The following is a 26,993-nucleotide window of genomic DNA, read 5'->3' on the forward strand; positions in this document are numbered from 1 at the left end:
GGGGGTGCGATGGGGGGAGTGGTGAGAGGGATCGGAAGTGTGGAGAGAGCTGGGGAAACAGGGAGAGATCAGGGGGAAACAGGAAGAGTATGGGGGGAATGTTGTTGGGGGAAACAGGGCAGAGCTGGAGATAAGTGGAGTGAAAGGCGGGGGAAGTGGCGAGAGAGCGATGGGGGGATCATGGCCCCGTGCAACCCACAGTCTCCCCCTCCCTCTCTCCATTGCCACATATTCATAGCTGCCAACGTTCACTGCTCTTCCAATCGCACTTTCCCTCTCCCATAGAACCATGGAAACGTTACAGCACAGAGGGAGGCCATTCAGCCCATCTTGTCCGCTGTTAGTTAAAGAAATTAAAGCTGGTGCCCAGAATTCTCCAGCCTCATTCGCCCTGTCACCGTTACCAGTGGGAACGGAAAATTTGGCACTGAGCCAAATCTCGATTCACAGCAACAGGACTGGAGAATCCCAGCCACGGGTGAAGCTGGAGAATTCTGACCAGTTTCAAACAGCAAGAAAATGCTTACAATTCTGCAAACTTGAGTGACAGGTCAGAAAAGTGGACAGAATATAAAGTACAGCAAATAATGACTGAAAGATTAATAAGGAGGGAGAAACTTAGCTAGAAATATAAAAGCAGATAGTTAGAACTTCTTTAAGAATTTAAAAAGGAAAAGAATAATGAAAGCGAATGTTGGTCTTCTAGAGAGTGAAAATGGGGAAGAATGGAAAATAAGGAAATAATGGAAGAATTGAAAATATATTTGCATCTGTCTTTACTGTCGAGGATACAAATAACATCCCAGAAATAATTACGAACCAGGAGGTGAAAGGCTGCTGAGAGAGTGGATGCATTAAATTCCCTGCATTCTGGAAAAGTTCCATCAGATTGAAAAATAGCAAACCCGACTCCAATATTCAATAAAAGATGGAGACAGAAAGCAGGAAACTACAGGCCAATTGGCATAACATCTGTCGTAGGGAAATTGCTGGGATTGATTATGAAGGAAGTTATCGTGGGGCATTTATTAAATATCAAAGCAAAAAGGCAGCGTCAGCATGGCTTTGTGAAGGGAAAATTAGATTTGATTTATTTATTGGAGTTCTTTGAGAAAGTACCAACCAAGTACCTGGGGGAAGCAGCGGTGGCAGTGTCTCTGGAGCTGAGCCTGGCCCAGTAGTGCAAAGGGGTAAGGAAAGGAGGGTAGTGCTAATTGGGGACTCTACGGTGAGAGGGTCAGATAGGCGTTTTTGCGGACACAGACGGGACTCTCGGATGGTGGTTTGTCTCCCTGGTGCAGGGGTCCGGGATGTCTCTGGTCGAGTCCCAGAAATCCTGAAGGGGGAGGGAGAGGAGCCCAAGGTCGTGATGCATATAGGTACTGCTGACATAGGTAGGAAGAGGGAAGGGGTCATGAAAAGAGAATATAGGGAGTTGGGTAGACAGCTGAGAAAGAGGAATGCAAAGGTAGTAATCTCGGGATTGCTGCCTGTGCCGCGGGAGAGTGAGAACAGGAATCGGTGGAGAATTAATGCGTGGCTGAGGGACTGGAGCAAGGGACAAGGATTTGGGTACTTGGATCATTGGGACCTCTTTAGGGGCAGGTGTGACCTGTTTAAAAAAGACGGGTGGCACTTGAATCCCAGGGGGACCAATATCCTGGCGGGAAGGTTGGCTAAGGCTACTGGTGAGACTTTAAACTAGAAAGGTTGGGGGGAGGGAATCGAAATGAGGGGACTGAGAGCGAGGAGGTTAGCTCGCAAATAGATAAGGAATGTAGACAGGGTAAGAGGGAGGTTAGACGAGTGAGGGAGAAGGGAAGTGCTCAGGCTGAAGGTCTGAGATGTGTCTATTTTAATGCCAGGAGTGTAGTGAATAAAGTGGATGAGCTTGGAGCGTGGATTGCTGCTTCGAATTGTGATGTGGTGGCCATTACGGAGACTTGGATGTCTCAGGGACAGGACTGGGTGCTTCAGGTGCCGGGTTTTAGATGTTTCAGGAAGGACAGGGAGGGAGGCAAGAGAGGGGGGGGAGTGGCACTGTTGATCAGGGATAGTGTCACGGCTGTAGAGAAGGTGGACGCCGTGGAGGGACTGACTACGGAATCTCTGTGGGTGGAGGTTAGGAACAGGAAGGGGTCGGTAACTTTGCTGGGTGTTTTCTATAGGCCGCCCAATAGTAACAGAGATGTTGAGGAGCAGATGGGGAAACAGATCCTGGAGAGATGTAGGAATAACAGAGTTGTCGTGATGGGAGATTTTAATTTCCCAAACATAGATTGGAATATCCCTAGGGCTAGGGGTTTGGATGGAGAGGAGTTTGTTAGGTGTGTCCAGGAGAGTTTCCTGACACAGTATGTGGATAAGCCTACTAGAGGAGAGGCTGTTCTTGATCTGGTGCTGGCTAATGAACCTGGACAGGTGGAGGATCTCTCGGTGGGTGAGCATCTTGGGGATAGCGATCATAATTCTATCTCCTTCACGATAGCATTGGAAAGAGATAGGGTCAGGCAGGCTAGGAAAGTGTTTCTCTGGAGTAAAGGGAAATACAGTGTCATCAGGGAGGAAATTAGACGGGTAAATTGGAAGGAGGCATTCTTGGGGAAAAGTACCGAAGGAAAGTGGAGGATTTTCAAGGAATGTTTGTCTGGAGCTCTGCATGACAACGTTCCGATGAGACAGGGGGGTGTTGGTAGGGTACGGGAACCGTGGTGCACGAAGGTTGTGATGAACCTGGTAAATAAGAAAAGAGAGGCGTACAGAAGGTTCAGAGAGCTAGGAGGTGTTAAGGATTTAGAGGAGTATACGCGATGTAGGAAGGAGCTTAAGAAGGAAATTAGGAGAGCGAGAAGGGGTCATGAGAAGACCTTGGCGGGTAAGATTAAGGAGAATCCCAAGGCTTTCTACAAATATGTCAAGAGTAAAAGGATGAGATGTGAAGGCATAGGACCCTTAAAAGGTGAAGGGGGAAAAGTTTGTGCGGAACCGTTAGAAATGGCAGAGGTGCTTAATGAATACTTTACCTCGGTATTCACGGTGGAAAGGGATCTGGGTGGTTGTACTGCTGGATTGCGGAGGACAGAAAGGATCGAGCATGTGGACATAAAGAAAGAGGATGTGTTGGAACTATTGAATGGCATCAAGGTTGGTAAGTCGCCGGGACCGGATGGGATGTACCCCAGGTTACTGTGGGAGGCGAGGGAGGAGATTGCGGAGCCTTTGGCGATGATCTTTGCATCGTCGATGGAGACGGGAGAGGTTCCGGAGGATTGGAGGATTGCAGATGTGGTCCCTATATTCAAGAAAGGGAACAGGGACAGCCCGGGAAATTACCGACCGGTGAGTCTAACCTCAGTGGTTGGTAAGTTGATGGAGAGGATCCTGAGAGACAGGATTTATGATCATCTAGAGAAGTTTAGTATGATCAAAAGTAGTCAGCACGGCTTTGTCAGGGGCAGGTCGTGCCTTACGAGCCTGGTTGAGTTCTTTGAAAATGTGACCAAGCACATTGACGAAGGAAGAGCGGTGGATGTGGTCTATATGGACTTCAGCAAAGCGTTCGATAAGGTCCCCCATGCAAGACTTCTTGAGAAAGTGAGAGGGCATGGGATCCAAGGGGCTGTTGCCTTGTGGATCCAGAACTGGCTTGCCTGCAGAAGGCAGAGAGTGGCTGTGGAGGGGTCTTTCTCTGCATGGAGGTCAGTGACCAGTGGAGTGCCCCAGGGATCTGTTCTGGGACCCTTGCTGTTTGTCATTTTCATAAATGACCTGGATGAGGAAGTGGAGGGATGGGTTGGTAAGTTTGCTGACGACACCAAGGTAGGTGGTGTTGTGGATAGTTTGGAGGGATGTCAGAAGTTGCAGCGAGACATAGATAGAATGCAAGACTGGGCGGAGAAGTGGCAGATGGACTTCAACCCGGATAAGTGTGTGGTGATCCATTTTGGCAGATCCAATGGGATGGAGCAGCAGTATAAAATGAAGGGTACCATTCTTAGCAGTGTAGAGGATCAGAAGGACCTTGGGGTCCGGGTCCATAGGACTCTTAAATCGGCCTCGCAGGTGGAGGATGCGGTCAAGAAGGCGTATGGCGTACTAGCCTTCATTAATCGAGGGATTGAGTTTAGGAGTCGGGAGATAATGCTGCAGCTTTATAGGACCCTGGTTAGACCCCACTTGGAGTACTGCGCGCAGTTCTGGTCACCTCATTACAGGAAAGATGTTGAAGCCATTGAAGGGGTGCAGAGGAGATTTACAAGGATGTTGCCTGGATTGGGGGGCATGCCTTATGAGGATAGGTTGAGGGAGCTTGGTCTCTTCTCCCTGGAGAGACGAAGGATGAGAGGTGACCTGATAGAGGTTTACAAGATGTTGAGGGGTCTGGATAGGGTGGACTCTCAGAGGCTATTTCCAAGGGCTGAAATGGTTGCTACGAGAGGACACAGGTTTAAGGTGCTGGGGGGTAGGTACAGGGGGGATGTCAGGGGTAAGTTTTTCACTCAGAGGGTGGTGGGTGAGTGGAATCGGCTGACGTCGGTGGTGGTGGAGGCAAACTCGTTGGGGTCTTTTAAGAGACTTCTGGATGAGTACATGGGATTTAATGGGATTGAGGGCTATAGATAGGCCTAGAGGTGGGGATGTGATCGGCGCAACTTGTGGGCCGAAGGGCCTGTTTGTGCTGTGGCTTTCTATGTTCTATGTTCTAACATGGTTAAAGGGGAACCCGTGGATGTGCTGTACTTAGATTTCCAGAAGGTGCCACATCAAAGGTCAAAATAAGAGTTCTGTAAATGCATGTTTGAAAGTCTGCATTCACCACATGGTAAAACAAACATTTCAAAGTTACCTCAGCTATTTTGTAACAAAGAAACAATTTCAGAACATTCTGTCCTGATCAGACAGTCATTCTGCATCCTAATGACTGAGATTGATATCTCAATGAAGATAAGAATCTTTGGTTCCAATAAGTTCCTGTTTTAAATATGAGAACCCAGGAAATTGTCTCAGATATTGAGCAATGTTTCCGTGAATATTTCTAATTCCTTTATTAGGAAACATAAAGTCCAGCTTGTTATTGCGAGTGTGTTTGGGGAAGGGTTGTACAATGCCCAACCCTTGAAATGGAATGAATTGATAATGATTGAGACTGGAAGGTGGAGAGCATAAACTCAGTCTCTCTCTCTCTCTGGTCAAGGTGTTTTGCCTGGAGTTGTAATTCGGAACCAAGAGAAACCGTGTGATAGGCTTGATAATCAGATGGCCAAACCGAACAGCTCTGCACTGTTTATACAATCTTAGCATTCAAAGAGAAACCAAGAACATTAAAGTCCCAACAGATATAACTGGTCTGTCTGATTTGTGTTTATTTCCTCATCTCATGTGCTAACAAATGAGGGAGGGGATGGAGTTTTAGAACATTATAAAATTAGAGGAATAAATGTATCAAATTGGGACTCCTGGTTATATGTGCCACACTTGTGCTTGCTTTCGATACTTCCATGTTGTTGTTGTTTATACATGGCCAACTGAGGCTCCAACACGCAAACAAGAAATATTTATTTATGCAGCAACTTACACAGCACCAAGACATTCTTATGTGTTTTAGAGCCAAATTAAGTACTCTTGAAATGTAGTTACTGTTGTAAAGTAGGAAATGCAGCAGAGTAAGATCCCACAACAGTAATGTGACAATGACTAGATAATCTTTAAATTATGTTGGTTGGAATGATAAATATAGGTCAGAATGCGTGGATAAACCGCATGCCCTTTGAAATAGTGCCAGGGGGTCTTTTATGTCCACCTGAGTGGGACAATTTTTGAATGTCTCAGCTGGAAGACAGCACTTCTGACAGTGCAGAGCTCCCTCAGTACTGCACTGGTGTATCATCGTATATCTTGTGCTCAGGTTTCAGGAGGGGGATTTGAACCCACAACTTTCTGATCCAGAGGCAAGAATGCTACCAACTATGCCAAGGCTGATACCTGTCAGTGAGCATCATCTGTATTACAGAGTCTTACTCAGTTTTGATGCCAAAACTGATTCAGAATCATAGAATCCTACAGTGCAGAAGGAGGCCATTCAGCCCATTGAGTCTGCACTGACAACAATCACACCCAAAACCCCATGCATTTACCCTAGCTAGTCCCCCTGACACTAAGGGGCAATTTAGCATGGCAAATCCACCCACCCTGCACATCTGTGGGAGGAAACTGGAGTACTCAGAGGAAACCCACACAGACACAGGGAGAACATGCAAACTCCACACAGTCACCCAAGCCAGAAATTTAACATGGGTCCCTGGTGCTGTGAGGCAGCAGTGCCAACCACTGTGCCACCGTGCCGCCCTTTCATCATTCATTCATTATCTCATGCTGGAGCCTTCATGGGGAACCACTTGGGCCATTGGTAACACCTAGCTTCTGTATGACAGGAAACAAGAGCCCAGGGGCATTGAAACTGGATTAACAACTTAGAACTTGTCTCGTTGTGCAACTTGAGAAATTAAATTCAATCAATCTGACGATTTATTTATTGGCAAAAGAAGAAAAATACCATTGAGAGCTGCCAGAAAATTCAACAGTTTGACAAATGTCCTGAAGGGAAGAAAACCTTCTGCCTCACTTGGTCTCGCCTACAGTAACTCCAGTCCCTCACTCTGCATTTCATTCTGCTCTGAAATGATCTCGTAAGTTCTTCAGCTGTCAGGCCACAGGAATGGGCAATCGCTACGACTGTACACACCTTGGATTGAAGTACTTTATAAAAGCTAGCTCCATTGGCTGAGTGGTATGTTTGTGTAGACAGCATTCTCAACATGTCTGAATCTGCCTCCTTTCAACAGCCAGACAGCACTGAACCCACTCTGTCCAGACAGAATGAACTAAGCAAGCAGACAAATCCCAGTCTTATTATTTGCTCCAGGAAAATTCTTTCTGTCTTGTCTTTCTGGAGCCCAGTGCGAGGTAAGTGAGTGATGTTTACTACAGGGAGCGGATCAGTAGATACTCCGACACACACAGTCGGTGACTCACGGCATTTACTGATTATAAGTGGAGAAACTGTATTTCGGTGGAAGATGTGACTTAAACTATTTCTCTCTGCTCTGTTAACAGAATTCTGCACTCCTCAAGGCACAGGATCTGTGAGTACTATTGCATTGATTTAGTAACCTAATTATCTCACAGTTTCACTATTTATTTTTCATACACCAGCTTTTGTTTCTGCTCTTTAGAAAAATGTATTCTGGAGATCATTGAAACCCTGCAGTGCAGAAGGAGGCCATTCAGCCCATCGAGTCTGCACCAACCACAATCCCACCCAGGCCCTATTCCTGTAACCCCACATATTTACCTTGCTGAGGTGATTCATTTTGGTAGGACTAATTTAAATGTGGATTACAGGGTCAAAGGTAGGGTTCTGAAGACTATGGAGGAACAGAGAGATCTTGGGGTTCATATCCACAGATCTCTAAAGGTTGCCACTCAAGTGGATAGAGCTGTGAAGAAGGCCTATAGTGTGTTAGCTTTTATTAACAGGGGGTTTGAGTTTAAGAGCCGTGGGGTTATGCTGCAACTGTACAGGACCTTGGTGAGACCACATTTGGAATATTGTGTGCAGTTCTGGTCACCTCACTATAAGAAGGATGTGGAAGCGCTGGAAAGAGTGCAGAGGAGATTTACCAGGATGCTGCCTGGTTTGGAGGGTAGGTCTTATGAGGAAAGGTTGAGGGAGCTGGGGCTGTTCTCTCTGGAGCGGAGGAGGCTGAGGGGAGGCTTAATAGAGGTTTATAAAATGATGAAGGGGATAGATAGAGTGAACGTTCAAAGACTATTTCCTCGGGTGGATGGAGCTATTACAAGGGGGCATAACTATAGGGTTCATGGTGGGAGATATAGGAAGGATATCAGAGGTAGGTTCTTTACGCAGAGAGTGGTTGGGGTGTGGAATGGACTGCCTGCAGTTTAGTGGAGTCAGACACTTTAGGAACATTTAAGCGGTTATTGGATAGGCACATGGAGCACACCAGGATGATAGGGAGTGGGATAGCTTGATCTTGGTTTCAGATAAAGCTCGGCACAACATCGTGGGCCGAAGGGCCTGTTCTGTGCTGTACTCTTCTATGTTCTATGTTCTATGTACTCCCCTGACACTACGGTCAATTTAGCATGGCCAATCAACCTAACCCGCACATCTCTGGAGTGTGGGAGGAAACTGGAGCACCCGGAGGAAACCCATGCAGACATGGGGAGAACATGCAAACTCCACACAGACAGTGACCCGGAGCTGGAATTGAACCCTGGTCCCTGGCACTGTGAGGCAGCAGTGCCAACCACTGTGCCACCGTGCCAGCCCAGAGATGTGGATGTCGTAGTCAGGCTGGTATTTATTATCCAGCTTTTCAACCCACAAAGTTGTTGATGGAGAAGCAATTGTTTGTAGTTCATTCCATAGGTACTTAACCACTCATTACATGAGCTCAGTCATCAACTACTCCTTCACTGTGGGTTCAAAAGGTGATGTGACCACCCATTTCATATTGGAAAGGATGGGCTCTAAAATCCTGTACCAGTTTATGGTTGGACTTCTCAGTGACATTGTATACCAGCTTTCCAATAGGTTTCCCAGTGCAGTGAGAATTTTGTGGTGAATGCCCAATAGTCTTCCTTTGTAGCCTGGCCCACTCAAGTCCTCATCTGACTCGAGCAGAATCAATGTTTAACCTCCCCCTCGAGGCTAGCTCCTGTGCTTTCCATTTCCCCTGCCCTGGTGTTCCTTGTTTCAATCATGTGTAAATCCAGGACAATAAATTGAATACTGGTCTCTTCATCATCTTCCTTCACTGGCTGAGGAGCATCCAGATCCTGACTAATTGAAATGAAGATAGGACAAAGTTTGGATTGTGATTAGCGAGGAGGATCAAGGAGGAATTGAGAACTGCTCCCACCATTGGCCTTTTTAAAATTACTTTTTGTACCAGTCAGCTAGCTGTATGTGATTTACATAGTCCCACACTCAGATCTCTGCTGATTCACAGACCCAAATCTCTCACTATTAGAATAATAGTAAGAAGTCTCACAACTTCAGGTTAAAGTCCAATAGGTTTATTTGGAATCACGAGCTTTCAGAGCGCTGCTCCTTCCTCAGGTGAGTGGCGAGTTGGGTTCACAAACACGGCATATATAGACAGAGACACAATTGCAAGAAAATTGGTTGGAATGCGAGTCTTTTCAGGTAATCAAGTCTTTACAGGTACAGACAGTGCGAGTGGAAAGAGGGATAATCACAGATTAAAGAAGTGTGAATTGTCTCAAACCAGGACAGTTGGTAAAATTAGTAAATTAGAAAGTTAGTAATCCTACTAACTGTCCTGGCTTGAGACAATTCACATCTCTTTAATCTGTGATTATCCCTCTCTGCATTCGCATTGTCTGTACCTGTTAAGACTCGCATTCCAACCATTATCTTGCAATTGTGTCTCTGTCTATATATGCCGTGTTTGTGAACCCAACTCTCCACTCACCCGATGAAGGAGCAGTGCTCCGAAAGCTCGTGATTCCAAATAAACCTGTTGTACTTTAACCTGGTGTTGTGAGGCTTCTTACTGTGCCCACCCCAGTCCAACACCCGCATCTCCACCTCATGGTAATTAAAATAATCCAATTGCATTTTTCAGATCGAAACTGGTTAACCTCACATTTCCCCACGTCTGGTTAAATGCACCTGCTCCAAAAGATTCGTTTCTCTGCTTTAGTCCAGCATAATAACTGCTTTATTAAATCAGATCGCAGCTGGTGATCTCCCCACAGACTAACACTTGTTTTATTTCCTCTAGAGTCTTATCATTCTCATCAGACGATCACCCCACAGCACTCCCCACAGGTTCCCCATGAAAACACCTGAGTGGAGAGATTGCCTGTAATTGAGATTGTTGTCGTGACTGTAACTCAACCTCTGAGTCTGGCCCCTGTATGTTTCGGTTACCAAGGTATTTAATGAATCACTGAACATAATCGAGTGCGCATTCTGTGTCTGAGCAGGGTGTTTGGAGAAGTTATATCATTATATCCTCCCCAGTGTGAGAATATTTTGTGTTTGACTTTCAAAGATAGAAAATATGCGGATTGGTTGTGTATCTCGAGAACTCAAATAGCTGATCAGAAGTGGTGGAAAGTGATGTGGTTTTTATAATTCCTCTTTCCTCATGCCCCCAGTGTTGGCAGGCTGGAGAGGGGCTCACTAACGTTGCTGGCAATGTGTGTGAGGGTGCAAGAAAAAGAGGCAAATGTGGGACACAGCACAACAACTCTGCCACTGACAAAAAAACAAGCAATTCACATTGAAATGTTATAGAGGCCAACTTCAGTCAGCGAACCATCTAGATCCACAGGGATCCTCCTCTCTAGCTCCAAGCAGAGACCAACAGAATTGCCACAGAATGGTTTGGATGCATTCCTGTACCTCACAAAACTGTCCATGGATAGGGAGTAATGGCAGACTATTCTTTGGATTTCGGAACAGGAGAAGACCATTCAGCCCTTTGAGCTTACTTCATAATTGGTAAGATCATGGCTGATTTGGTTATGGCCTCAACTCCACATTCCTTCTCAGCAGGTCTGACAGCATCTGTGGAGAAATCACCCTGAAGCAAAACATTGGCTCTATTCTCTCTCCACAGAATCTGTCAGACCTGCTGAGATTTTCAGGCATTTTCTGTTTTTGTTTCAGATTCCAGCATCTGCCGTGTTTTGCCTTTATCCATTTTCCCCCCAAAACCAGTCACTCCCTTGTTGATTAAAACCAATTTAACTCTGCCTTGATCCAGCCTCCATTGCTTCTGGGGAAGAAAATTCCACAGACTACTGAAAAAAAAACCTCATCTCTGTCTTACAAGGAGACCTCTTAATCTTAAGCACTGTTCCCTAGTTTTTGTTCCCCACAAGAGGAAACATCCTCTGCTTTCCCATCCAATCCAGTCCCCTCAGGATCTTGTATGTTTCAATAAGATCATCTCATTCTTCTAAACTCCAATGAGTTTAGGCCCAACCTGCTTAACCTTTCTTAATAAGATAAACCCTTCATCTTGAGGATGCACTCCTCCAGTCTCTTCCAACTTAAGTTTAAATTAAACAGCCAGTTCTACGCTACATCCTAACAAGCACACTATCCAACATGGACTGATTAGACAAGGATCTGAAGTGGATTGTCTTTGACTGGAAAAGCCTTCACCTTTTCTTCAAATCTTTATGCCCTTATTCTCGCAGTCCTGTGAAACTTCCCTAATGTGACAAATCCTACAGCTCCCACTATCATCATTCTTAATTCAACATGGAGTGGACAAGGCATCACTCTGATTTACAGCAGGCAGGACATTTATCCAAAGCCCCACATATTGAAATACCCTCTGAACCTCATTAACAGCATATCAATTGGACTTTTGCTAATATTGCTTCAATATGTATGTGGTGGACTTCAGTTGTGCCTTTGTCCTGCCTGGACCACCATTGTTGTGTTTGTCATGCCTGGACACATCCCCTGCCGGCGCCTCCCCTTGTCACCTAGTATAAAGGTGGCTGTTTCCTCCCCCTTGTTCAGTTCAGGTCGGTTACCTGTTGGGATGTGCTCCTGGTTCTGTAATGAATAAAAGCCTACAGTTGCATTGGCACACAAGTAGTCTTTTGCCTAATTGATAGCGCATCAGTGTAAAACATCTTCACTCTTAAATGTGTAATCTTTTACTCAATCCATCTTAATGTCTTCCCTCCAAAGGTTTGTACTATTTATCATCATGGGGGTGGCCTGGATTCTGTAACTGATTTGTAACCAATTAATGGGAGCTACATTTGGAGAATATGGATATTAAATTATATTGGATCTAATTGATGTATTTTGTCAAAACCAACCAAAGCTCAGTGGCCAACATTCTGCATTCACATTTCACAGCTAGGATGTCGACTAAAGAGAACTTGTGCCCCTCAAGTGTTAATCTGTACTGCTCACCTCTCTCCCTTCCCTCTATCTTGAAGGACTTGTCTGTTATTCTTAGGGAAAGCCTAGTGTGTGTCCCTGTCACCACGGCTCCAAAATGTGCCAAACAAATTACAAATCCTACTGTAATTATCCATTTGTTCATTATGTTTCAGGGCTCCCGATACAAGGTCATTGACCTCTGAGATGGTACGGTTACACCCCAGTGTCTGCATGCAACATGACCTCAACCCTGAGTATCTCTCTGTTACTCTCTCTCTGTTATTCCTTCCCTGTGTTTCTTTTTCCTTCACTGTTACTTACCTGTGCCTCTCTATAACTCCATCTGATACTCCCTCCGGTATTCCCTCTGACTGCTTTGCTGATTTTTCTGTTACTGTAATGATCACCACCCCCTCTCATCCAACCCCCACCCCCAGCCATTTTGTCCTTTGGCTCCAATGATCTCGTGGTACCTCTACTTGCGGGAATATTTCTCAGCTCTGTTCCCTGAACACTCTGGGAGTTCGCCTCAACACATGGACTGCAGCTGTTTAAAAAGATTCTGAGTCGGCTTCTCAAGGGAAACTAGGATGGGCAATAAATGCTGATCTTGCCATTGATGCCGATAGCCCAAGTTATTGAAGATAACTGGCAATAGATAAGCTTTAAAAAGCTTTACATTGATGTCCCTTCCTCATCCAGCTATTGGGTGCAATCTTACCGGCTGTTCGCACCACGCTCCCGCTGCAGCGAGATCGGAGAATTTGGGACCCGGCCAAGTCTCCATTCACTGCAGCGGAATGGGGAAAATCCCACCGGAATGAACAATCCAGCCATAGGAGGTGCTAATGCCTCAGGCCACGCCAAAATTATTCTTGGTCAATCACTTCAGCGATGAAAAGAACAAACAGCTGTGAAAACAACTTATATTTATATTTATATGGCACCTTTAATGTTGGAAAACATCTCAAGTGAACCCAAGAATGTTACCAGATTCTGGCACTGGGTCACTGTTGCGAAGTTGGGGAGAGTAATTGTAGATTGGGAGTTAGGAAGTTAGAATTTGGTGTTTGTGAAATTATAAAATGCTCGGCAGGGAGGGAAGCATTGCGCAGTCCCATTGAAAGGTGGTGCTTTTTAAAGTAAAGTTAAAGTTAAAGTATTTTTATTAATCACAAGTAAGGCTCACATTAACACTGCAATGAAGTTACTGTGAAATTCCTCCAGTCGCCACACTCCGGCGCCTGTTCGGGTCAATGCACTGAACCAGCACGTCTTTATTAACAGGGGGTTGGAGTTTAAGAGCCGTGGGGTTATGCTGCAACTGTACAGGACCTTGATGAGACCACATTTGGAATATTGTGTGCAGTTCTGGTCACCTCACTATAAGAAGGATGTGGAAGCGCTGGAAAGAGTGCAGAGGAGATTTACCAGGATGCTGCCTGGTTTGGAGGGTAGGTCTTATGAGGAAAGGTTGAGGGAGCTAGGGCTGTTCTCTCTGGAGCGGAGGAGGCTGAGGGGAGGCTTAATAGAGGTTTATAAAATGATGAAGGGGATAGATAGAGTGAACGTTCAAAGACTATTTCCTCGGGTGGATGGAGCTATTACAAGGGGGCATAACTATAGGGTTCATGGTGGGAGATATAGGAAGGATATCAGATGTAGGTTCTTTACGCAGAGAGTGGTTGGGGTGTGGAATGGACTGCCTGCAGTGATAGTGGAGTCAGACACTTTAGGAACATTTAAGCGGTTATTGGATAGGCACATGGAGCACACCAGGATGATAGGGAGTGGGATAGCTTGATCTTGGTTTCAGATAAAGTTCGGCACAACATCGTGGGCCGAAGGGCCTGTTCTGTGCTGTACTCTTCTATGTTCTATGTTCTATGTTGCAGCTTTATAGAACCTTAGTTAGGCCGCACTTGGAATATAGTGTTCAATTCTAGTTGCCACACTACCAGAAGGATGTGGAGGCTTTGGGGAGGGTACAGAAAAGATTTACCAGGATGTTGCCTGGTATGGAGGGCATTAGCTATGAGGAGAGGCTGGAGAAACTTGGTTTGTTCTCACTGAAACGACGGAGGTTGAGGGGCAACCTGATAGAAGTCTACCAGATTATGAGGGGCATGGACAGAGTGGATAGTCAGAAGCTTTTTCCCAGGATGGAAGAGTCAATTACTTGGGGACACAGGTTTAAGGTGTGAGGGGCAAGTTTTAAAGGAGATGAACGAGGCAGATTTTTTACACAGAGAGTAGTGGGTGCCTGGAGCTCGTTGCCGGGGGAGATAGTGGAAACAGAAACGGTAGTGACTTTTAAGGAGCGTCTGGACAAATACATGAATAGGATGGGAATAGAGGGATATGGTCCCTGAAAGGGTAGAGTGTTTTAGTTCAGTCGGGCAGCATGGTCGGTGCAGGCTTGGAGGGCTGAAGGGCCTGCTCCTGTGCTGTAATTTTCTTTGTTCTTGTTCTTTGTCATTTTGAGAGTGACTAAATTCTATTTTTGTTAATGAGTGGGAATTGTATTTATTTGAACAGCGTACCATTAGAGTCGTGTTTATCTGGGAATAGTTAATAATTAGAAGCAATTTATTTGGTTTGTTAATAGTTTAGTTAATTTGCTCACTGTTAGATAAATAAATTGTTACATGTTGATTTTAGAGAGTGTCAGGGATTGATTTTGTATTTAACCACTAGAAATTGCTGAAGAGCAGGTCGTACCACTTCTCTCACACTTTTTACAGATTATAGGGTAACGTACTCACCTTTGTGTGTTTCGGTGTCAATTCTCAGAGGAGGGGAATCCACCTCTGCTTTACAACAATCACGTCAGGAGAGGGTAGGGCATGTGACCAAACATCTGCACAAAGAGATGGGTTTTAAGGAGGATCTTACAGGTGGAAAGAGAAGTGGAGAGCTTCAGGAAGGAATTCCAGAGTTCAGATGTTTGACATCAAGCATGACTGCCAGTGGTGGAGTGATTAAAATTGGGAATGCTGAAGGAAGCAGAATGAGAGCAATGTAGCTATCTCAGAGGGTTTTAGGAGGAGTAAATGACAGAGATAGGGAGGAGTGACGGGTTCCACCATTGGAGATTTCCACATTTCTGTGGCTTACCAATTAATTGGCAACAGGAACTATGAGACCCCAACTCACAAATGACCCATGGCATTCCGTTGCGAATTCATTATTTAAATGATATAAAGTGAAACATTATTACGGAACAACTAGTCATCAATGTGTCTATACTTACATCTGATGTTCTGCAGAGGGGAAATTCTGAGTGAATGAGGTTTTTCTGTGGATAGGAGTTTGTTGTACCGGGAACTAGATGCCATCTCTCTCTCCCCTGCCATATGACTGTGTACATGTTCTGTAATCAATCATACTTGCCCACAGGAAAGGAAACTATTTCTTTATCTCAGTGTCAGTTCCCAGAATGATGCTGTAGTCACATGGTAGAATAACACCACCTCCTGTACTGGGCTCAGCAGTCTGACTCTGGGCTACACCATGACTGGAGCCTCCATCAGTCCAGCGTGGAGTGTAAGACCACTGTCTGCCCTATTCTCAACCTCAGCTAAACACTCCAAATAGAAAGGGGCTGCATTTATCACACATTGACCAGAGGTACAGGTTCTGGCGTCATCCTCTCAGCCGGTTTGCACAGCAACTGAGTGAAATGTGCCTGGAAATTTTTGAACTGGAAACAGAACTCTGCTTTTAACAAACTGTAAGAAGGAGGCAGGTGTAAAGGGCCTCAAGCCCCGTCTGCACAACCCAACTCAGCCTGTTCCGAGAACTCTGCTTGCTGTCTCATTCCACCAGCAGGACTATTTCTGAGAGTTGCCTTGGTGAGTGACCAACATTTCCTGTTCTAAAAACAGTCGTAGCTCACATTGAGCAAGTATGTTTTTTGCTGTGCTGTTTCACTTTAGAAATAGGCTCTAATTTTAGCTGCTGGCTGGTAGTTGCTGTGATGAAAAGGCTTTTAAAACAAAACAAAATATGATCAACATTACTGAAAAGGTTGAAGCATAAAATATGTTTCAATGGACCAGTTGAAGAAGCTTTTAGGCGTCTAACAGAAGTGAAGTGCATCTCACCCAGTGAATCAGCTTTCAGCATCACCTCAGTTGTCCAGCTAAATAGGCCTTAGTGTCCAAAGGTTCGGTGGATTAACCGTGGTAAATAGATGGGGTTACAGGATGGGCCTGGGTAAGATGCTCTTTCAGTGAGTCAGTGCAGACTTGATGGGCTGAATGGCTTCTTTCTGGATTGGGGATTCTATGGTTAATAGTGTTAGATAGGGAATTCCAAGAGATTTATGCAGTATTGAGAATAAAATGCTGGGAATATCTAAGTCAGGATGATGTGTGACTAAGAGATGGTTGTTTTCCCATTCATCAAAGATCCAGTAGTTTGATTGATAATTGTTTCCTACAGTCACTCGATGTTTTTAGTCATTCTTTAATGCCCCATCGCCAGATGAACATTTAAAGAGACTCTTATCTTTTCCATAATTATTTCTTTCTCATTTCCAAGCTCTTCCTTGTAAAGCTGTCGTGTGTCCCAACTGAATGCTCTGTATTAATGGCTGATAGGGAGAGGGAGATTCGGCCAGTCCTTCTGTTCCAGGACAGGAAGCCTTTCTGCACACGCTGCATTGTTCCTGCAATGGTGGTGGTCAATCACACAGACACCTTTTCCTGACTCCCTGGAAAACGGGATAATAGAAAAGAAAGATTTGCCTTTATAACACAGCATATGAATGCCCCAGAGCTAACAAAGTACTTTTGAAGTGTAGTCTTGCTGTATGTGGAAACAGGGCAGCCAATCTGGATGCGGCAAGTCCCAAAAATACCATATCATCTGTTTTTGGTATTGGTTGAAGAAGTGGAACATTCTAGAATCTTTTGCAGCTTGGGCAGCACGTTGGCACAGTGGTTAGCACTTTTACCTCACAGCGCCAGGGACCTGGATTTAATTCCCGGCTTGGGTCACTGTCTGCACGTTTCCCCATATCTGCACGGGTTTCCTCCGGGTGCTCCGGTTTCCTCCCACAGTCCAAAAGATTTGCTGGTTAGGTGCATTGACCATGCTAAGTTCTCCCTCGATGTACCTGAACAGGTGTCGGAGTGTGGCGACTCGGGGATTTTCACAGTAACTTCATTGCGGTGTTAATGTAAGCCTACTGTGACTAATAAATAAACTTTAAAACAAACGTCTGAACAAAAAGGCTCGGTTTAATCTCTCATCAACTGCTGCCATATGCAGCAGTGTAGCACTCCCTCGATCATACCTCTGTGACAGTGCAGCACTCGCTCAGTACTGACCCTCCACCAGTGCAGCACCCCTTAAGTACTGGCCTCTGACAGTGTGGCACTCCCTAAACACTAACACTCCAACAATGTGGTATTCCCAGTGCTGACCCACAGTCAGTGTCAGTTCGGAGAATGGGCTCAGCTCCTTGGAATGTGGTTCTGGCTCAGAGGTTACCAATTACACCAAACTGACCCGGGATTGGCAGCTGTGGGAACATGGTTTTCTGTCTGAGTTTAGAGAAGGTTTACAACTCAAAGGCACTCTCGAAATAATTACAATTGGGAAAGCTGTAATATCCAAACAGGGACGTAATCTCTCTGAAATTGTTCCTGTTATTAACCAGAAGTAATCACCAGTCCATCCTCCCATTGTTGTGCAGTTCCCACTAGAATCTTGGACACTTGGGTGAAGATTTTGTTGATGTAGTTAGCATTGGATTTATCTGTGTGTGTGTATGGGTACAGCAGGTCGCAGATCCGACTGAGAGAGACGTTGATCAGTGAGTTATTCTGAAATTTGTGCTTCCAGATTGAATGCAGCTTTGTGGAATCCCTCTTCTCTTATTCACCCCCTGAACTTGCTGATTGCAACCGTACAGAGAGTCTCTCCTGTTTCCTCAGATGTCAGTGGTTTCCAGCCAGGGAACTAGATGTACAGTTGGTTAAAGGATATGTGCAACTTGCAAAAAAAGATATGTACAAAGAACAAAGAACAAAGAACAATACAGCACAGGAACAGGCCCTTCGGCCCTCCAAGCCCGCGCCGCTCCCCGGTCCAGGATTGAATCCTGAATCCAGGATCCCCGCCCAATTTTCCAGCCTATCTACATACCAATATCCTATCCACCGAGCTGTCCCTCACAGCTACGATGCTTTGTTCATCACAACCTATTAACTCACCCCCACCCCCCCATTCCAGAACATGTGATCTCCAGGGAGAGGCGAAAACCCAGAGTGAAAAACCCCAGGGCCAATATGGGGAAAAAAAAAATCTGGGAAATTCCTCTCCGACCCCCTGAGGCGATCGAAACGAGTCCAGGAGATCACACTGGCCCTGATCGGAAAATGCTTCCCAACCCTAGTCATTTCCACTTCCACGAACACCATATGAATTCCCTGCCCCCGAGACAGGTTCCCAACTATCCGCAGTCTCGCTCTGTACTGGCACCAGCAAGATGATCATAGAATGAAGCCGTGAAACGAGAAACAAGGAACAATTAGCCCGCGCTGCTCCCTGGTCCAAACTAGACCACTCTTTTGTAACCCTCCATTCCCACTCCGTTCATATAGCTGTCTAGATAAGTCTTAAACGTTCCCAGTGTGTCCGCCTCCACCACCTTGCCCGGCAACACATTCCAGGCCCCCACGACCCTCTGATGATGTAACATCAGACTGGGGAAGTTTTTGTCCCGGTTGCGTGGAGCAGTCTGCCAGTTTTTCCAGAGTCAATGAATCCAGTGAGATGAATTTGGTGAATGTGGACAATTTATGACGTTTGAAACTTCCTGGATTAGATTTGATAAAATGCACAGTTGCTAAAATGTTGTTAAAAATATTGCTGCCATTGAATAACATTTCAAACAACAAATAGAAATTTCAGGAGGATTTTCTTAAAGGACACACACTTTCCACAAACTGCAGGTGTTTATAAATAGTTTGAGTAACCCCATTGTTTGCTTAAGCTTGGGTTGAATCTGTGTTGACAGAAGCAGGCAGGGCGGAACCAGTGGTTCATTGTACATTTCAGGCTTAATTGTGGAGTCTCGACAGGGAGATTGGCAGAGAAGCTGTAAAGTATCACTCAGTGATGTTCCTGACCTGTACTGATTTTAATCCATTTACACAATTGGAATGCAGTTGAATTCTCATCTTCAGATTTACCTAAAGTGCAAGAGACCATCTCTCAGCGAGGTTCTCCCAACAGAATGTAAGTGATCACTTGGGGAGCTGAAAGGTGATGGGTGGGTTCAGTGTTGAGAACCTTGATACTTGTCCGGAGAGCGGGAGAGAAGTTACTCTATATCTTCCCCATTCTCTCCTCCCCCCAACCCCTCCCCCTCGCTCTCTCTCTCCCTCTCTTTCTCTTCTCTCTCCCTCTCTCTCTTTCTCTTCTCTCTCCAGCCCTGATCTGAGTTACCTGGTGCATGTTTGAACCTGAGTCTGTGAGACAAATTGCAGCACGCTTGTTCGATTAATCTTGGCTTGCAATGCCCTCACTTTATGAGGCACTTTTTTACATTTCTGAATCATATTGTGCACCGCATTTGTAAATGAGGAGGCAATGAGAGTTACATCATTTCCGGATAGACTTGCCTCACTCAGGTTATTGGAAATATAACAGGGAATGTGACAGCTCTCTGGAGCGCAGCTGTAATCCCGCATGGAAAATAGAAAGGCAAGGTTCTCAAACTGTGCACAGAGTCATAGTCCCAGGGAGAGCTTCATATCTGACAAGGTATTCGTGCAAATTGACATCTTAAGCAGAGAGGATAGGACAAATGCCATTCCTAAACTCACCTTTAGAGCAGGAAGCTGCTGAAAATTTCCTCTGTGGGATTAACCAGTAAATTGGACCTGAAAATGTGCCTGCTGGGCTGATTCTTCCAGACCTGTTGGTGGGAGGGCTGGTAATTATGGCAGGGAGCCCAATGTCTTTGCACTGCCACAGCTTATCGACAGTACTGAGGGAGTGCTGCACTGTCAGAGGTGTCACCTCCCTGATGAGACTTTAAACCAAAGTCCTATTATCCCTCTTGGGGGATCTCAGGGGTGTGTTCGAAGGGGGGCTGAAGAGTACTCTGTGTGGTCCCAACCAATATTTATCTATCAACTAACATCCTTAAAATAAATTAGTCATTGATATTAATATTGCTTTTGAGATCTTGCTGTCATGTTCTTTCTATAGACCAGTGTCTGACTTTCAAAACCGCTTCACTTTTGTGAAACACCCTGAGATACAGAATTAGACAATCTAAATTAAATAGCAGCCTCTGCAGCCAGGCCTCAGGATAGAAAGGCGCGATATAAATGCTAATTTTCCTATTTGTTATGTTGTCTGGAAATTAGACACTTTGACCAGTTTGCACTCAAACCTATTTAGCCAGGTGCCCTTCCTCATGAGACAAAGGACCAGAGTCGATTTGTGATTATACTTAAATAAACTTTGTCTTTATTAAAATACTTTTGGTACTAAACTTCTTACAACACTCTTTTAACTCAAATAAACAACTCTATCTTAATTTATCTGAGACCTAGATACTACCCATGAGATTGAAGTGGCCAGGCTCGTTCCACCAGGTCTTGGTCTTGGGTCTTCATTGAGTTCCGAACTCAGGGTCTTCCATGTGGCGAAGGTTGTTCTCGAGACTTTGCTGCTTCCTCGCTGCGTCTCTGCTGCAAACACAGTCTTCGCTGGGGGTGACCTCCACATGTGCCTTCTTATCCTCCTCTTCCTGCTCTTCTGGAAGATTCGCTAGCTTCCAACCAATGTGGTTACCTGGTAGGGGGTTGCAGCACCCAATGGGATTGCTCATTCCATGTATAGAAGAAAGTGCCCCGCCAGGTGTCCATCCTCAGGTTCACAATGTGCAAGTAGCCCCTTTCCATATAAAGTAATGGCGGGAATCTGAGGTGCCAGATAGCCCAGCTGAAACTGAGGAATACACAAACACTGTCTTTATTGGGTCAGGTTTGAGCATCTCTTTCCCGGACAAGTCCAGACTTGCCCTTTTTCGCTTTTGACCTGTTTGCGTTTCAGTTTGTGATGCACCATCAAGCGAGCAAAGACTAGTTTGTATACAAGAACAAATAGGCTTTTATTAGCAAAAAGACTTGGAGCACACCCATGCCGATGAACTGGTCCAGACTGAGGGATCTGAATTCCCATCAGGCCTAGCTGCAGAGGCTGTTGACTGCTGTTTAATTTAGATTGTTCAGTCCTGTGTCTGACCGAGCTGTTCAGGCCATGAACCACTTGGCCACAGTTACTGATTGAATATTGTAAATGCACTTCTTAAGGTTCATTGGAGTTACTAGTTTATTTTTGATGGTGTCATTTTGTTTTACTGATCTTGATTTTTTTTGTGCGCTCTTTCAGAAACAATGAAGGACAGACTTGAAGAATTGGTAGAATATTCAAAATCTTATCAGCTGCAAACAGAGGCACACGATGAGGTGGATAACCCTCAGGAAAGCTTGGTGTTTGAATGTGACTTCATTTTGCAGATGCTTTACAAGGAAGTGCAGCAGATCCGGGAGGAGAATGGCCGTCTGAAAGTGGACATCAAACGCCTGGGAAAGCAGAACACTCGCTTCCTCACCTCAATGCGACGTCTCAGCAGCATCAAGCGAGACTCAAATTCTATTGCTAAAGACATAAAAAGCCGGGGTGAGAAGCTTCACCGGAGGCTGCAGGACCTGAAAAATTACATCGAAGAGATAACGAATACTCACGGACCCAATGCTGCCATCGTCCGTATAGCCCAGGCTCAGCACTTTGCTCTCTTGAATAATTTCTACGACGCCATGTTAGAATACAACAAAGAGGAGATGAAACAGCGGGAAAACTGCAAGACCCGGATCCAGCGACAACTTGAGATCATGGGGAAGGACATTTCCAGTAACGAGATGGAGGACATGATAGAGCAGGGTAAGTGGGATGTGTTCTCTGGGAACCTGCTGAGTGAGGTACGTGGCGCACGGACTGCACTGTCGGAAATTGAGCAGCGACACCGGGAGCTGCTGAAGCTGGAGTGCCGAGTCCGCGAGATTCACGACTTGTTCCTGCAGATGGCATTGTTGGTGGAGGAACAGTCAGAGACACTCAACAACATTGAGGTAAATGTGCAGAATGTTCAAGACTATGTAGGTGAGGCCAAGATCCAGCTGAAGAAGGCAGTGGAACACAAGAGGAACAACATATGTCGACAGATATTCTGCTGTTACTGTTGCTGCCCCTGATGCAACAATCCAACCCCCATGTGGACCTGATCGTTCTTTCATCATGTGAAACCACAGTTACTCTCCTCCCGAAATAAATGTTTTGACATTAGCTGCTGCATAAAACATCCTGATTTTAACCATGATGTTATCTCTTTGTAGCTTTTTTTTATGTGCCAATGACCACTCCAATTTTAGGACGAGGGACTTGGGCTGCAATGTTTGACTTTGTCCTCCCCCAGCTACAGTTCAGGACCTCTCTCTTCTACCAAACATTCCCACATCTTTTTCCACATCCCCAAAAGTCATTTGGCAGTTTCCAGAAGCCAAGCTTGGATTACAAACCTGGAGTTGCTTGTCTCCTTTCTGGACTAAACTTCATGAATACATCTGATAGAAAATCTTTCTTTGATTGACGTGACAATGTTTCTTCCGTTCTTGGATTGTAGGGTTGATGACAAGGTTGATGTTTACTGTCCATCCCCCGTTAATCCAAGAAGCTGGTGCTAAGCTCTCTCCTGGAACTGCTGAACTCCTGAATTTTATTAATGATGCTTTGAGCTCCATAAAGACTGGACCTTCTCATCATAGCTGAGGTGGTGGTTGCATTGTTTATACCAAGAGTTTCTCATGCTTCCGTTTACTTCAGGTTGTGTCTCCAAATGCCTCACAATTTTTAAACTTCCCGCTGAACCTTCCATTCCCTGTTTTGGTTTAAGGGGGAGTGGGTTTGGGGGGGAAGAGGGAACAAAAGGCTGTATGGTGGGGCATTTGGATTGTTCATCCACTCCCTGTATTTTCACCTCCAGACCCGCAGAATACAAGGCAGCAAGTCAACCAAAAGTGCTGGTTCCCACAGCCAGTAAGAATACAGGAGTCCAGTGATTCTTGTAGTGTAATGGGTAAATAGAATAAGTGATGTGGGATAAGGGATAGGATCTACAAATATTTGGATAGACAGGGACTTATTAGGGAGAGTCAACATGGCTTTGTGCGTGGTAGGTCATGTTTGACCAATCTATTAGAGTTTTTCGAGGAGGTTACCAGGAAAGTGGATGAAGGGAAGGCGGTGGATGTTGTCTACCTGGATTTCAGCAAGGCCTTTGACAAGGTCCCTCATGGGAGGTTAGTTAGGAAGGTTCAGTCGCTGGGTATACATGGGGAGGTAGTAAATTGGATTAGACACTGGCTCAAGGGAAGAACACAGTAAGAAGTCTCACAACACCAGGTTAAAGTCCAACAGGTTTATTTGGTAGCAAATACCATAAGCTTTCGGAGCGCTGCTCCTTCGTCAGATGGAGTGGAAATGTGCTCTCAAACAGTGCACAGAGACACAGAAATCAAGTTACAGAATACTAATTAGAATGCGAATCGCCACAGCCAGCCAGGTCCTAAAGGTACAGACAATGTGGGTAGAGGAAGCATTAAACACAGGTTAAAGAGATGTGTATTGTCTCCAGACAGAACAGCTAGTGAGATTCTGCAAGTCCAGGGGGCAAGCTGTGGGGGTTACTGATAATGTGACATAAATTCAACATCCCGGTTTAGGCCGTCCTCATGTGTGCAGAACTTGGCTATCAGTTTCTGCTCAGCGACTCTGCGCTGTCGTGTGTCGTGAAGGCCGCCTTGGAGAACGCTTACCTGAAGATCCAAGGCTGAATGCCCGTGACTGCTGAAGTGCTCCCCCACAGGAAGAGAACAGTCTTGCCTGGTGATTGTCGAGCGGTGTTCATTCATCCGTTGTCGTAGCGTCTGCATGGTTTCCCCAATGTACCATGCCTCGGGACATCCTTTCCTGCAGCGTATCAGGTAGACAATGTTGGCCGAGTTGCAAGAGTAGGTACCGTGTACCTGGTAGATGGTGTTCTCACGTGAGATGATGGCATCCGTGTCGATGATCCGGCACATAGAAACATAGAAACATAGAAACCCTACAGTGCAGAAGGAGGCCATTCGGCCCATCGAGTCTGCACCGACCACAATCCCACCCAGGCCCTACCCCCACATATTTTACCCGCTAATCCCTCTAACCTACGCATCCCAGGACTCTAAGGGACAATTTTTAACCTGGCCAATCAACCTAACCCGCACATCTTTGGACTGTGGGAGGAAACCGGAGCACCCGGAGGAAACCCACGCTGCTTGCAGAAGATAGAACCATCTTGCAGAGGTTGCTGTGGCAGGGTTGTGTGGTGTCGTGGTCACTGTTCTCCTGAAGGCTGGGTAGTTTGCTGCGGACAATGGTCTGTTTGAGGTTGCGTGGTTGTTTGAAGGCAAGAAGTGGGGGTGTGGGGATGGCCTTGGCGAGATGTTCGTCTTCATCAATGACATGTTGAAGGCTCCAGAGAAGATGCCGAAGCTTCTCCCACAGCTTGCCCCCTGGACTTGCAGAATCTCACTAGCTGTTCTGTCTGGAGACAATACACATCTCTTTAACCTGTGTTTAATGCTCCCTCCACCCACATTGTCTCTACCTTTAGGACCTGGCTGGTTGTGGGGATTCGCATTCTAATTAGTATTCTGTAACTTAATTTCTGTGTCTCTGTGCACTGTTTGAGAGCACATTTCCACTCCATCTGACGAAGGAGCAGCGCTCCGAAAGCTTATGGTATTTGCTACCAAATAAACCTGTTGGACTTTAACCTGGTGTTGTGAGACTTCTTACTGTGTTCACCCCAGTCCAACGCCGGCATCTCCACATCAATGGAAGAAGCCAGAGAGTGGTTGTGGAGGATTGCTTCTCTGAGTGGAGGCCTGTGACTAGTGGTGTGCCGCAGGGATCGGTGTTGGGTCCATTGTTGTTTGTCATCTATATCAATGATCTGGATGATAATGTGGTAAATTGGATCAGCAAATTTGCTGATGATACAAAGATTGGAGGTGTAGTGGACAGTGAGGAAGGTTTTCAAAGCTTGCAGAGGGATTTGGACCAACTAGAAAAATGGGCTGAAAAATGGCAAATGGAATTTAACGCAGCCAAGTGTGAGATATTGCACTTTGGAAGGACAAACCAAAGTAGAATGTACAGGGTAAATGGTAGGACTTTGAAGAGTGCAGTTGAACAGAGGGACCTAGGAATACAGGTACAGAATTCCCTAAAAGTGACGTCACAGGTGGATAGAGTCGTAAAGAGTGCCTTTGGTACATTGGCCTTTATAAATCGGAGTATCGAGTATAGAAGTGCTATGGTAAAGTTATATAAGGCATTGGTGAGGCCGAATTTAGAGTATTGTGTACAGTTTTGGTCACCTAGTTACAGGAAGGATGTAAATAAGGTTGAAAGAGTGCAGAGAAGGTTCACAAGGATGTTGCCGGGACTTGAGAAGCTGAGTTACAGAGAGAGATTGAATAGGTTGGGACTTTATTCCGTGGAGCGTAGAAGAATGAGGGGAGATTTGATAGAGGTGTATAAGATTTTGATGGGTATAGATAGAGTGAATGCAAGCAGGCTTTTTCCACTGAGGCTAGGGGAGAAAAAAACCAGAGAGAGCATGGGTTAAGGGTGAAAGGAGAAAAGCTTAAAGGGAATATTAGGGGGGGCTTCTTCATGCAGAGAGTGGTGGGAGTGTGGAATGAGCTGCCGGATAAAGTGGTAAATGCGGGGTCACTTTTAACATTTAAGAAAAACTTGGACGGGTTAGAACGTAGAACATAGAACAGTACAGCACAGAACAGGCCCTTCAGCCCACGATGTTGTGCCGAGCTTTATCTGAAACCAAGATCAAGCTATCCCACTCCCTATCAACCTGGTGTGCTCCATGTGCCTATCCAATAACCGCTTAAATGTTCCTAAAGTGTCTGACTCCACTATCAACGCAGGCAGTCCATTCCACACCCCAACCACTCTCTGCGTAAAGAACCTACCTCTGATATCCTTCCTATATCTCCCACCACGAACCCTATAGTTATGCCCCCTTGTTATAGCCCCATCCACCCGAGGAAATAGTCTTTGAACGTTCACTCTATCTATCCCCTTCATCATTTTATAAACCTCTATTAAGTCTCCCCTCAGCCTCCTCCGCTCCAGAGAGAACAGCCCTAGCTCCCTCAACCTTTCCTCATAAGACCTACCCTCCAAACCAGGCAACATCCTGGTAAATCTCCTCTGCACTCTTTCCAGCACTTCCACATCTTTCTTATAGTGAGGTGACCAGAACTGCACACAATATTCCAAATGTTGCCTCACCAAGGTCCTGTACAGTTGCAGCATAACCCCATGGCTCTTAAACTCCAACCCCCTGTTAATAAAAGCTAACACACTATAGGCCTTTTTCACAGCTCTATCCACTTGAGTGGCAACCTTTAGAGATCCGTGGATATGGACCCCAAGATCTCTCTGTTCCTCCACAGTCTTCAGAACCCTACCTTTGACCCTGTAATCCACATTTAAATTAGTCCTACCAAAATGAATCACCTCACATTTATCAGGGTTAAACTCCATTTGCCATTTTTCAGCCCAGCTTTGCATCCTATCTATGTCTCTTTGCAGCCTACAACAGCCCTCCACCTCATCCACTACTCCACCAATCTTGGTGTCATCAGCAAATTTACTGATCCACCCTTCAGCCCCCTCCTCTAAGTCATTAATGAAAATCACAAAGAGCAGAGGACCAAGCACTGATCCCTGTGGCACTGCGCTAGCAACCTGCCTCCAGTCCGGGTTCATGGATGAGAGGGGTGTGGAGGGATATAGTCCAACTGCAGGTCAGTGGGACCAGGCAAAAAATGGTTCGGCACAGACAAGAAGGGCCAAAAGGCCTGTT

At 45.6% G+C, this 26,993-nt stretch overlaps 1 protein-coding gene across 3 annotated transcripts; it reads left to right on the forward strand.

The window, feature by feature from the left end:
• The first annotated feature begins 6,496 nt into the window (after positions 1-6,496).
• stx11a (syntaxin 11a) lies at positions 6,497-23,333 on the forward strand. 3 transcript variants are annotated; one of them, XM_078230618.1, is made up of 4 exons: positions 6,497-6,963; positions 7,114-7,142; positions 9,834-9,986; positions 21,389-23,333. In XM_078230618.1, exon 4 carries the CDS (start codon positions 21,394-21,396, stop codon positions 22,249-22,251), a length of 858 nt encoding a protein of 285 aa, XP_078086744.1. In that variant the 5' UTR covers positions 6,497-6,963; positions 7,114-7,142; positions 9,834-9,986; positions 21,389-21,393; the 3' UTR covers positions 22,252-23,333. The 3 variants fall into 3 exon arrangements, with proteins under 3 accessions (XP_078086744.1, XP_078086743.1, XP_078086745.1); XM_078230617.1 differs by lacking the exons at positions 6,497-6,963; positions 7,114-7,142; positions 9,834-9,986 and adding an exon at positions 15,487-15,822; XM_078230619.1 differs by lacking the exons at positions 6,497-6,963; positions 7,114-7,142; positions 9,834-9,986 and adding an exon at positions 19,150-19,219.
• The last annotated feature ends 3,660 nt before the right edge of the window (positions 23,334-26,993 follow it).

This window comes from Mustelus asterias, chromosome 15 (genome assembly GCF_964213995.1).
Source record: "Mustelus asterias chromosome 15, sMusAst1.hap1.1, whole genome shotgun sequence".
Taxonomy (NCBI): Eukaryota; Metazoa; Chordata; class Chondrichthyes; order Carcharhiniformes; family Triakidae; genus Mustelus; species Mustelus asterias.

Bases quoted from the DNA above. Each gene is read 5' to 3' on its own strand.
- stx11a (XM_078230618.1), top strand. From the start codon at position 21,394: ATGAAGGACAGACTTGAAGAATTGGTAGAATATTCAAAATCTTATCAG.